The sequence below is a fragment of the Saccoglossus kowalevskii genome, chromosome 17 (assembly GCF_978046115.1).
Source record: "Saccoglossus kowalevskii chromosome 17, keSacKowa6.1, whole genome shotgun sequence".
Classification (NCBI taxonomy): domain Eukaryota; kingdom Metazoa; phylum Hemichordata; class Enteropneusta; family Harrimaniidae; genus Saccoglossus; species Saccoglossus kowalevskii.
In genome coordinates, this window is record NC_140657.1 from 20,003,980 (window position 1) to 20,017,414 (window position 13,435).

At 33.5% G+C, this 13,435-nt stretch overlaps 1 protein-coding gene across 1 annotated transcript in view; it reads right to left on the bottom strand.

The window, feature by feature from the left end:
• Position 1: 1 nt before the first annotated feature.
• The window catches only part of LOC100377570 (ribonuclease 3-like), a 28,444-nt gene continuing 15,010 nt past the window's right edge, over positions 2-13,435 (bottom strand). Inside the window, exons 13-26 of the mRNA XM_078009215.2 lie at positions 12,323-12,430; positions 11,510-11,648; positions 10,982-11,102; positions 10,471-10,570; positions 9,593-9,811; positions 8,969-9,022; positions 8,663-8,766; positions 7,743-7,848; positions 6,548-6,695; positions 4,466-4,548; positions 3,977-4,080; positions 3,467-3,559; positions 3,246-3,292; positions 2-2,034 (exon numbers count right to left, since the gene is read on the bottom strand). Coding sequence (XP_077865341.2) covers positions 1,898-2,034; positions 3,246-3,292; positions 3,467-3,559; positions 3,977-4,080; positions 4,466-4,548; positions 6,548-6,695; positions 7,743-7,848; positions 8,663-8,766; positions 8,969-9,022; positions 9,593-9,811; positions 10,471-10,570; positions 10,982-11,102; positions 11,510-11,648; positions 12,323-12,430 — 1,563 coding nt within the window. The 3' untranslated portion in view covers positions 2-1,897. The remainder of the gene's footprint in view (positions 2,035-3,245; positions 3,293-3,466; positions 3,560-3,976; positions 4,081-4,465; positions 4,549-6,547; positions 6,696-7,742; positions 7,849-8,662; positions 8,767-8,968; positions 9,023-9,592; positions 9,812-10,470; positions 10,571-10,981; positions 11,103-11,509; positions 11,649-12,322; positions 12,431-13,435) is intronic.

The following is a 13,435-nucleotide window of genomic DNA, read 5'->3' on the forward strand; positions in this document are numbered from 1 at the left end:
ATAATGTTCTTATTCTCCTTTATTAAAAACAATAAAAGTTTAACCACATAATCAAGTTTTTTGCACATAATTTATATAAATAATCGTCAATACTTGACTCAAATACTGATAATCAATATAAAACCAGGTTACCAAAAATATGCCATTACATCATCAGGTATTTACTTATTTGGACTTCAATTTTGGCTCTGTATCGTTAAAAAATATTCAAAAAATGCAGCTCATTGAATGGGTAAAGGTATTTTCAGAATAAATGCACAGTTTAAATATTCTCCATCAAAAGTGCACTTTTTCTGGACATTAGATGTGTGGCTTTGATAAGCTGTCATCTCTTCATAGAGATGATGCGCACAAAGACTAGAATATACATGTTGTTCCACTCACGAGTCCACTAATCAGCTACAATGCTAGTACAATCTCATTAGTCAGCTGTCAATCATCTAAGATCCATGATTATGTGGAATTCCAAGCAAGAAGAGCTTATATAAACTGGCAAATGAACACTGAGTATTTTATTTCATCAGTCACTTATGACATCACATCTGCATTGGTAATGAGATAATACAAATGATGTAGCGAGGTATTAGTTGATTAGTGTATAGCAAGTGAAACACAGATCATACTAATATATTAATGCGAGAGGGTCGTCACCTGCACACGCACGGGAATTGAGTCCCAAGCGACGATAACACACGCTAAAAACGCAAAGGCTCATGGGTAGACGCTTGTTTGTAAACAACAAGCTATGGCCCTCTGATGCATGTGTTAAAGTGGAGCGACTGACATCATTCCCATTTTGGAACAAACGATACATATAGTACGCAATGTCCTTCATTTGTTTGTTTGTATCTGGCGCATGTGCAGGTGACGACACTCCCGCTTTAAGCTGGCTAGATACATCTTTCACACAGTACCATCCCATCATCAATTGAGCTTAACAAATATATTCAGTGCCATGCAGTGACCCCAAGCCTTGTTTGCATACAACCTGCTCAGTGACCTAACCAAGGTGCATGGAGAAACTGAGCAACTGTTTCTTATTGTTATACATTGACATCAACAAAACTAATACTTAACTTGACTTATTATCTACAGTCAAATCACTTCAGGAAAACATTTTGTCACTTTTGAAAAAAAAATTATTTCCAATAAATTCCCTAAAACCCAAAGAGACAGCTACTGGTAGCAGGGCTCAGAAATTGCACTCATTACAGATGACAGGCAAAGCATATCAAAAAAAATTGCACCAAGGCATTGTGGGACACCAGTCTCATTGTCACAGCATGTGATAGAAATGCTAATGGCAGACAAGCACCTGTATTCATCCCCGATAAACAAAATCTATGTTATAACAATCCTATTTCACCATCTACCGGTATGTTTGCCAAATATTATTGCATAAACTTGCTAATACATTGACAGCAGCTGAAATCCTGTAACATTTTACTGTAGTATTGAGGGATAACAACATCCATGTTAGCAGATGTTCATACCAGCTTATTTGTTTTTAAAATCAACAATTATCTAAATGTCCCAGGGTAATCTGTCTACTATAAAAACGTCTCTTACTAAGGCAAAAAATAAGTTAAAATTATTTGTGAGAATGATACTCACTTTAAAAATTCAAAAAGCTTTCTATGAAAAGGCAAAGCTAGCTTGAGTTACGTTAGGCTCAGTCTGTCCTGTTAATATTGCAGGTGTATGCAGAATTTTAACACATACATCTCTTTTAACTGTAAGTTGAATCCACTCATCCTGTGAATCATGCCAGAAACCCATTGCTACATGATATATCACATAGGGGACATTCATAGTCACTAACATAGGGGAATACATGACCCTGTTGCACTTGTTTTTTTCTTCTTCGCTAATAAAATTGTGTCCAGACAAATATTTATCAAATTTCTGAAGATCTTGAAGTTGTACTCTTTTGACGTCTGTCTTTTTCAGGTCTCTCATGGCCTTTTTTCTGAATAGTTTTCTTGTATTTGTACTCAATGAATTTCTTCTGGTGTTTTAGCTGCGGGAACTCATCTGAAATTGATATTTTTAATAAAATTATTAAATCATATCCATAAAAAAAAATATCATATTATATAGAAATTCAAGTTTCATAAAAAAAACAAAATAAAATGGCATACAGATGTGTTCGAAAGGGTTAGGAATGTGTTTGAATGTCTTTCTTATTTGAAATATGTGCTTCGTATTTACATCACATTTGAACACTTAAACTACTTCAGACACAGAAGCACTTTCAGCATGTGATGAAAATAGAATTACATCAATGTATGCAAAAATGTACACAGCATGAAATGTTTCTCATTGTCATTTCAGGCTGTCATCAAATTATTACTACCGGGTACATGCAGGGAACACATTGGTTGATACGATCACCGTACTGCCTTCGTGGATACTTTCTGGTATTCTCCTAATAATCTCATAATACATGGCAGAGTAAATATATATTCACTTCACTGTGTATTTGATGTTATTTACTTACTGTAGAATAAATTATTTTAGCTCGAATTAATTTTCACAAAAAAACAAAAACATTTTGGCTGTTTTGTATGAAGTTTTATTTTCACTGATTTTTGATGTAGAATATTTTATTTTAGCTTTAATTAATTTTCAAAAAAAAACAAAAAAAACAAACATTTTGGCTGTTTTGTATTAAGTTTTAGTTTCACTGATTTGTTATGAGTTGTATGTAAAATATTGGGAAAATATGTATTTTCACTGATTCAATCCCTCAGCAAAAATAAATTCCAATACAATGTAATTTCAATTTCCAGAACAATGTCCATCATTCAACTTTTACACACAATTTCATCAGGTGACACTGCAGACGTTCACAGATTGCATCTTGGGAAAAGTTCAACAAAAAAGCCTTTGAAAATGTAACTGGTGTTATATTTCAGTGGTTAACCACAAGACCTCCTTGCCCAAATTTTTCTGCACTTTTTTTTTCTTATATTCTTCAATATAACTGGATGAACCCTCATTTTGGAGACAACAGACAAAATTTCACTCAATTTTTAATTTTTACTAAAAAAAATAAGGCTATTTTTGTTCCGATCTTTTGAAGGATACTGCAAACTATAAACGGGACTATTTTGTGAATTTGTGATGGAAAGAGGGAACTGGTGGTGAAAAGGTTAAAACCATGGACAATACAATAGATCAACCCATGACATTTGAAGGTTAATAAATCCAAGGGACACTGTAATTGAGAAACTAAGACTTACAATTATCCAAAGCATTCTTGGCTGCCATCATCTCAGCCTGTTGAACACTGTAACAAAAGCATACATCAAAATTTCTTTAATTTCAGTATTATAAGTTTATTTATACAAGAAATACAAGAAAATTTCTTTGTTTGAACAATTTATAAAAGCTTTGTGAGGCAAGAAAAATAAGAACATTTCACATTGCTTGTTTGCAGTGAATGAAAAGAAACGTGTCTTACCTGGACCATGTACCAATGGCTAGTCTTTCAGATTTGAAATAAACTGCTACTGTGTATTTGCGGGAATGTGAGGGACCAATCTGGTTCACGATCCTGTTGAGAGTACAGAGTGGAAGTTATCAGAAAGAATAGGGATTTTGCATAAATTAGAATGTATTAATTTCAGTACCAGGATGTGTGACCTTCATTGGGGTCGCAAAGTACCAGGATGTGTGACCTTCATGGGGTCACAGAGTACCAGGATGTGTGACCTTCATGGGGTCACAGAGTACCAGGATGAGTGACCTTCATGGGGTCACAGAGTACCAGGATGTGTGACCTTCATGGGGTCACAGAGTACCAGGATGTGTGACCTCCATGGTGGTCACAGAGTACCAGGATGTGTGACCTCCATGGGGTCACAGAGTACCAGGATGTGTTACCTTCATTGGGTCACAAAGTTGTTAATTCAAACATTCAATTACAAAAAATGTCCAATGGGGATATAAATATATTCAAACAAATTCTCACTTGTAGACTGGTATATCAGGCTCCAGTCCTTCAGTACGGAGTGTCAGACAGCACTGCTGTAGTTGTGACTTGGGGTCATTCCAGTCTTGATTCATAATGAAGTCCTTAAAAAAAGACAATCATTAAAACATTTGTCAGTGGAATAAATCATAATATACACAAGACATCAAGTACCGAGTAAGCATTGTTTTTTATGTATTGTGTATCCTGAGTTTTTGGGGAATGAACAAGATAAACAGTCTCTTTGTACATTAAAATACTACAGTGTAATTAACATATTATATAAATTTCATATAAATTTCAAAAACCAATTGTTGTTATTCATTGTTTCCTGCATCATTTAAATATGACTTACCGGTATTATGACCATTTACACACCTCAGACATTTTTATGTTAATAAAGCAAATACAGTATTCCAATATGCGACTCTCACATCTGTTATTCAGTTCAATTTTTCTAGTCTGTTCAGTATTAAAATATAAACTCACCCTAAGTCTTGGGAAGAAACACACCTCACAGAATACTCTGCACCATTCAATATTTTTGTCCACAAACAGCGCTCCCAGAAACGCTGGTGATGAAACGAAACAACACAGTACGATTACAATAACAGAGTGAGAACAAACTAATTTTAGAATGAAAATACACTAGTATGTGGCAGTAGATGTAATGGCCTTTAAATGAATAGTTGTTATATTGAGAAAAAGAATTAAGCAACATTAATAAAAGGCAGAAGATGTATTGGGGAGAGGCTTTGAATAAACATAGTAATAATACACAAATTATTACACTTAAATATTACCGGTATATCATAATTTATTGATTTTTAAATGGTGATTTGACATTGTAAAATTAGATATTTCTTTTTTTTAATTTGTTTTTTAGAGCAAGTACAATTACTGACCATCCAAACATTGTATTCTAGCTACATAAACCATATTTTGGGACTATGTGAAAATGCTGTGTGGCCATCTCTTTCTATCAAATGGCAATTTAATGTTCTATACAGGCGTCAACAAAGTCTGGTCGAACACAAGCATCAAGATCTTACGTCTGTGCATATTAATTAGGTAATTTGCATATCATTAACCCTTTTCACATCAAAGTCAACCCTGTCACCATTCACAAAATAGTTCTATATACCGTCTGTGCATATTAATTAGGTAATTTGCATATCATTAACCCTTTTCACATCAAAGTCAACCCTGTCACCATTCACAAAATAGTTCTATATACCGTCTGTGCATATTAATTAGGTAATTTGCATATCATTAACCCTTTTCACATCAAAGTCAACTTTTGTCACCAATCACAAAATAGTTCTATATACCGTCTGTGCATATTAATTAGGTAATTTGTATAACATTAACCCTTCTCACATCAAAGTCAACCCTGTCACCATTCACAAAATAGTTCTATATACCGTCTGTGCATATTAATTAGGTAATTTGCATATCATTAACCCTTTTCACATCAAAGTCAACCCTGTCACCATTCACAAAATAGTTCTATATACTGTCTGTGCATATTAATTAGGTAATTTGCATATCATTAACCCTTTTCACATCAAAGTCAACCCTGTCACCATTCACAAAATAGTTCTATATACCGTCTGTGCATATTAATTAGGTAATTTGCATATCATTAACCCTTTTCACATCAAAGTCAACCCTGTCACCATTCACAAAATAGTTCTATATACCGTCTGTGCATATTAATTAGGTAATTTGCATATCATTAACCCTTTTCACATTAAAGTCAACTTTTGTCACCAATCACAAAATAGTTCTATATACCGTCTGTGCATATTAATTAGGTAATTTGTATAACATTAACCCTTCTCACATCAAAGTCAACCCTGTCACCATTCACAAAATAGTTCTATATACCGTCTGTGCATATTAATTAGGTAATTTGCATATCATTAACCCTTTTCACATCAAAGTCAACCCTGTCACCATTCACAAAATAGTTCTATATACTGTCTGTGCATATTAATTAGGTAATTTGCATATCATTAACCCTTTTCACATCAAAGTCAACCCTGTCACCATTCACAAAATAGTTCTACATATCGTCTGTGCATATTAATTAGGTAATTTGCATATCATTAACCCTTTTCACATCAAAGTCAACCCTGTCACCATTCACAAAGTAGTTCTATATACAGTCTGTGCATATTAATTAGGTAATTTGCATATCATTAACCCTTTTCACATCAAAGTCAACCCTGTCACCATTCACAAAATAGTTCTATATACCGTCTGTGCATATTAATTAGGTAATTTGCATATCATTAACCCTTTTCACATCAAAGTCAACCCTGTCACCATTTACAAAATGAACAAATAATTTTTGTCCACATTTTGTTGTTTTAGAGCAAAACCTGCACCCAACAGAATTGTGTTCATTTGGTCCAAAATTAACAAAGAAATAAAAAATAATTCATAAAAAAATGACAAATGATGCACCAACAGTTTGGTGAAAAAAACATAACACTCAAAAGGTAAAAAGACTGCAGCCCAGAAAAGTTTGAAACGAGGTGAATCTAAAATCTATTCATGCCCTACCTTCTAGTAAATCAGCAAGTACTTTTACTCTCAATGCAGGCTTTTCCTTTTCTCTGTTCCTGTTTAGTTTTATGATATATTCCTCCATGCCGAGTTCTTGAGCAACATACGACTGAGTACGGTTATTTACCAAGGAACTCCTCAACAGCTGTAGAATAAATTCATCATTTCGAAAAAAACGATAATTAAAGTAAAAGAGAAGGAGAGTGCTGGCTGGGTTCAATCCTTTGTAAAATTAATGTTTCTCAAATATACCATACTTTCAGCAAGGATTTATAAGATAGAGTAGGAAACTTAGATATGAATTGTTCTATAAAGATTCTCTCTATCTGTGAGCATCAATCAAATACATTTCAAACCAAGGCAACACAGCATGCATCGAACGCTTTGAATTACGTATACAGAAATGAGGGAAATTATCGCTGTATATAGTATTATGATACTATGTAATACTCGCTCAGCCCAAGATGAACACTAATCAGTTCTTTAACATAGTCACTCATTTACACTACATGTACATGTACGGTATTACTAGAAATATATATTTGTCACAATTTTTGATCTTGCAACTTGCAAGCAAAAGTTTAATTCTGGTGAGATCTTCGTTGAGTATACTGTGGAATACTTTATTTTCGCTGGAATTAATTTTCGCTGAAAAGGCTTTTTGGGCGTTTTGTGTGGAACTTATTTTCACTGATTTTTGATGAGTTTAATGTGAAATATAGGAAAAAAAGTATATTCGCTGGATTTTATTTTCACGGAATCATCCCTTCAGCGAAAATAGCGAAAATAAATTCCAAGCGAAAATAAAGTATTCTACAGTAATAAAATTGTAAACCCTCATCTTATAAATCTTTGATCTGAGCCTCTCCACAACTTTGATCAAAATATTGATTTTCTACACACAATGGCTACCATTACGGGACACAATTTACTGATAAATATTGTAAATTTCAAAATACAAAGAACAGGTGAGAATGTTCCCATGAATTTTACAGTTGAAGTGAACGGGTCTATAGAGTTGTACTGATGTAAAAGAAATGTTATGATTACTATTGGAGGTTTAGTCATGGAGACAATAAAAAGGAAAAAAACTAGCATCTAACTAACCGATTCCCTGATCATAAAATTTAAGAGTAAATCAATCGTAATGATTAATTAAAATAATGATAGTAATTATCGTTAAACCACTTACAGAGAGATGTCCTTCATGGTGATCTGGAAAGTGTTTAAATAAATATTCTGATGCGACAAGCTGCATGGCGGAATCGCCGAGAAATTCTAAACGTTGATTGTGACCCCTACAAACAAATAGAAAAAACAACTTACTATTGATTGTATTAAAATATTCATATTTTTGATTTAAATTCAGGTGATATGAAGTGCAGAAGTCATCAAATAAAGGTAATATTTTGTGTTTTCTATTGTTGGACACTAAGTGGTTACCCAGGTAACCATAGAAAGATTAATAAGCATAAATTTACATAGGATATAAATTCAACACGTACATATGTTAATGTGCTAATACCCCCTGCAAAGTGAATAAACTCCTTATTTTGTACCTAATATGCACCATTTTGGGTCAGCTGCAACTGGAATACAGATACTTTGAACTAGAACTCATTGATAAGCACAACCAATATTTTTTCATTCAAATGTAGTAACTGTGAAATTAATTTTCGCTGAAAAGACTTTTTGGGTGTTTTGGATGGAATTTATATTCACTGATTTTTGACGAGTTGAATGCAAAATGTAGGAAAAAAGGTATATTCACTGGATTTTATTTTCACTGAATCATTTCTTCAGTGAAAATAGTGAAAATAAATTATTTTACAGTATGTGACAGAGTCAGTCAACAAATTTGATATTGACTATGAAAATAAATTTTTGAATGAAAGTCAACAGGGTCTTATTGAGGTGTTCATGAGGTCAAATGAAATCCAACAATGTTCTAAATCTGCATAATTATTGGACTTTGCATCCTAATTTGCATAGTTATTGGATACACTTAATTATCATAGTCTGAAACATCAAGGTCACAGTAGTAGATCTGTATAGTAATACAAGTTACTTACAGTAATAGAAGTAATACTTATAGTAATAAAAGTTACTTACAATGTAAGGTTTGTAAACCCTACAGTTCTCTGTGTAAATGACCTGGCAAGTAATCTGATATGGTTGAATACAATTCCAGTGATTTCTTCAAATTCTACGAGTTTCTGAAAAGCAGCATAACATTACAAATTAAGATTTGTTTTTGTAATTTTGTTTAAAAAACTTCTGTCGCTTGTCAGTTACTAGAAATCTTGTTCAACACAAAATTCCACAAAATTAAAAATCTCTTATTTGTTAACTAATGCATTGCATTGTGTGAATTTATGCAAATTTTGTGTTTACATTTAGAAGAAGTCTGATAAATACCTTTAAAACTGGTGAAGATTCTATAAGATGTCGATCACCATCTGGTTCTTGTTGCTAAGAAAAATACACAAAATAATTAATTTGTTACAAATTTGAATAAAAATAAGGAAAAATAATAAAAACTTGCATGACCACTTTTCCCTCCAAAAAAACTTTGCATTTACATGCACTTCAAAAGAAACTTTCAACAAGAAAGAATTAATGATAGTGTCAAGTTTTCACAAAAATACCTGGGTATTCTGAAAAGTATGAACTCCCCTCTGATTTGTCTGAATTGATTACAGTCGTTGCATTGTGCATGCCTGATTTGGGAACCATAGCAACATATCCAACCATTGAAAAATATAATTGTTCATAAAATTTATTTACGCGCAGTACAACAACTATAGCACTTCAATTAAATATAAAAAACTATACTTGCGATGACTTCATATACATGCAAGTCACCTTTCATAAAAAAACCTGCTCAAGGTTTTTTTCCAAAAATAAAACTACAGGTATGTTCATTTGTTTAAAGTAAACAAAAAAATAAATAAAATGAAGGATTTTTCACTAATAATTTGACAAGAAAAATTTATACCATTCTACTTCACAGATATTGTACTATTATATCGGTCACTCTACCTGAAGTGGATGCATAGGATGATTCATCCAGATTGCTCTCAAATCATCACTATCAAACAACAAATTACAGAAGACCTCCTTCACTCTGTCAAGACCAGCTTCTAGGTACAGCGCCCCCATCAATGCCTCAAAACAGTTGGCCATGGCGTGTCGTAAGTCAGCATTATGACAGAGATCGGGACCATGGGCATACAACATATAATGATCAAGATCAAGTTTCTATGAGAGAAAAAAAAAATTCCAAAATTTTGTGAATATATAATAATAGTTTTGTGGTTGCTTTACGTAAGAAAAAAATATGTTAATTACCTGTATTGTTTTTATTGCTTTGGTGATAGCAAATGACAGAGCACTGTAAAATCTGTATTAAAAGCCGCGGCTTCTATTAAAATGGTACAATGCAACAGAAGAGATGCGGCTTCTATTAGAGCATCTACACGTATGAGACATGGTATGCACAAGAACCGCATAGTATGTGATTATACAACAATATGTATCTACTGACCATACCGTAACTATACAACAACAACAACAACAAATGTGTGCATGGATTTCAATTTTATAGTTCCTTATTGTCAGTAGTTCAAAGAATCATCACAAAACACCAATATGTAAGTGGCGATAACAATACTGCAGGTGTTGGGATGAAACATATGCAGTAAATATTGTTGTATATACAGTGGCAGATCAAAGCATATGTCCACTACTCCACTTATACTCATGCTGTAATCAGATTCATAAGAAAGTAGCAGAATAGGTAAGGATTATCCAGACTTTGAAAAAGCACCACAAATAATTTGGAAGTATTCAGTGTCAAATCCTGGATCCACCACTGATACAGAAGACATCATGGAAAGCAGGTTATAAGCAGTACTGACCTTTGCTAGAACAGCCAAATGCTGATTCTGTACCAATGCCATTCTGTATGTGGCTAACCCTCCCTCCTCCAGGTGTGGAAACAGAAAGTACAGGTGTGAACTGTTGATGGTGAAGAGATTGAAAAAACAACACAATTAAGGAGGCATCTTATTTATTGGCACATGCTTAAAAAATAATCATTTTCATTGGTTGTAAGATATGTTCAACTCAACTTAATGAAGAAGGTTAAAAGCTTTGACTTTCACTATCGTATTCGATGTATTGACACTTTTTATAATAACATTTTTCCATAACAAGGCTTTAATATGAAGTGGCATATGTCTTCAATTTTATCAAGTAATACTGCATTTTCTGTATTAGGAGCACACGTAAACCAAAAATACATTTATTGTAAATGCGATTATTAAAATATAATATACTTTGACAAGAGACACACCTCTGTCACTTACAAATACCGGTAAGCACTTGCACTACTTAATAAAGCAAATATGGTATGCATTTTACTATTACCTTGTTACAAACTCTAAGATTGCATCTCCAAGAAACTCCAGTCTTTCGTTGTGATGAATTCGAGATTTTATTTCACTAACACTTGCCATCCTGGACATTATATTAATCAAAGTATTGATACCTATGAAAAAAGTTAACATTGTAATCAGAATTGGCTTTGAGAACCACTTCAGAGACAACAATCTGAAAACATCTGGGAGGAAACCTCTCTAAGTTCAAGTCCAAGGTAAATTGTAAGTGAATCATAGTAATGAGTTCCTGACATCTAAATCAAGAAAGGGCAAGGACAAAAAATTTAATCTGTTCACACCATTTAAACTAGTTTTGCATTAATATTTTCATCTAATTCCCAATATAACAAATATTCTACCCATAATATTTTTCTCACAACCAAAGTGTCTCATACAAAGCAGTGACGATCTTCCAAATTTTACTGAAGGATATAACTACCAAGAAGGCTCTATCAACTGATAACACTCATGCGATATAATTAGGAGTTCACAACAATTGTTCGTATGGCAGTTATACCTTTCTTTCTAGTATGTTCATGTCGTATCTTTCTATCTCCGTATTCTGGTTGTCGAATTCCGCAGTTTGACATGGCAATTCTGACGTGATCGGGATTCATTCCAAAGTTCAAATGATGTGATGGATGAGTCATTGCAAGCTTCAAAAAAAGTTGTAACAATAAATTATACAAAATTAAGTGCAGTGAATGTGGTACTCCAATAGAGGCATGGCAGACTAATAGTATGTGCGGTACTACAATAGTGTGTGTGGCACACCAATAGTATGTGCGGTACTACAATAGTGGGTGTGGCACACCAATCAGAGAAACCAGAGATAACTACTTTTATTCTGCAACATTCTCTATGTGTGTGAATTTAAATCCATAAATGCATTGTATATGCATTAATTATTTGCCGAATTTTAATTTTGTTGATAAGTGAAATTTGCTAAAATTAAATCCACATAAATAGAGAATAGTTGAACTCATTATTTCCCTGTCAAGTTTGTGTGCGAATTTAAAACTCAGTAAACTCAGTTTACAGTATAAACTCGCATAATCATCGCTATCGACAACTATATTATCCAAACTTCAGATATTTAATTTTTATTAACCAACACTGTCTTGTTACTTGGAATGGTAACACGCACGGACAATTCCATTCCAAAATGTGTATACTCTTAAGACTAGTTATATGCACATTTAAAGTTGTTCGGTTGTTTATAGATTTAAATTCACACACATAGAGAATGAACACAATTTCCACTACTATCATTGTACATAATGTGAACTATATACACTACAGGATACAACAAATTATTATATTGACTCACCTTAAGCAAAGGTCTATCTGTAAAAGTATATCCCAGTCGCTTCTCCAGAATGTGTAAACATGCAAAGTACCTGAGATGGTGCACTAATACCGGTAACATCATTGCATGCTGCAAAGAGGAAAGATAAGTAAACAAATACATTAATCTCAAATCTTGGGGTGAACATCTGGATATTTTCATCGCCTAACAACCATCACCGGAGCAAACAAAAGCTGGAAACTCTTAAAAAAAAAAATGTACTTTGGACAAGTTATTGAGACTCTCCTGAAAATAGTAATAAGACTACTTCTAAAATTGAGTTGCATGTTTCCCCAAGTCTAGCTGCTTTAACCAGCAGTCCACAGCAGCTCATGCAGAGAGCCCATTGAAATATATAGTACAGTGGTGCACGTCCAAGTAATATAGAAAGTTCTGTGGTATACAATGTAGCTCAAGAATAGATTGAGGATCAATTCAATTCAAAATTAAATGATATTTTCTTATAGACTTTCAAGTAGACTTTCCATCAGTGTAAGCGCCCTCACATTACCGGCCAGATTCGGGCTTGTAAATTTGCATATATGTCATACGGTGGGTGGAGCAGCCGAGCCACAGATTGTAACAATAAATCTGACATCGCACATGCCTGTGTTTACTTGTCTCACGCTATGTTATCATATTTTTGACGCCAACAAAATTGAGTTAAACAACCATCAATTATTCGAGAACGCAAGTTTTCAGGATCTAAGTTCATCCAAGAAAGTGTGTATGGTTCCCGGGGTCGCAGTTGATATGTTAATTAGCCTGTCTTCTGATTGGTTGAACATATTAGACATATCAGTCATTACAAGCCCCAATCTGGCCGGTAGTATGAGGGCGCTTACACTGATGGCAAATCTGTTGGGATTTCGCGGTCACATGACTTTCGCGTTCACCCCTCGTTTACGCAATTTATATTCATTTTTCAAGAATTTTGCATCGGAATCGCAACAGACTGCAAGCAAGTCTAACTTTCAAGAAGAAAGTCTGAATATTCTTGAAAATGACAAAGTTTTTTCATTTCATCTTAGAAGTACATCTCTAACAGAAGTTCACATAAAACAATAAATATATTTATTGTATACTGAATCACTA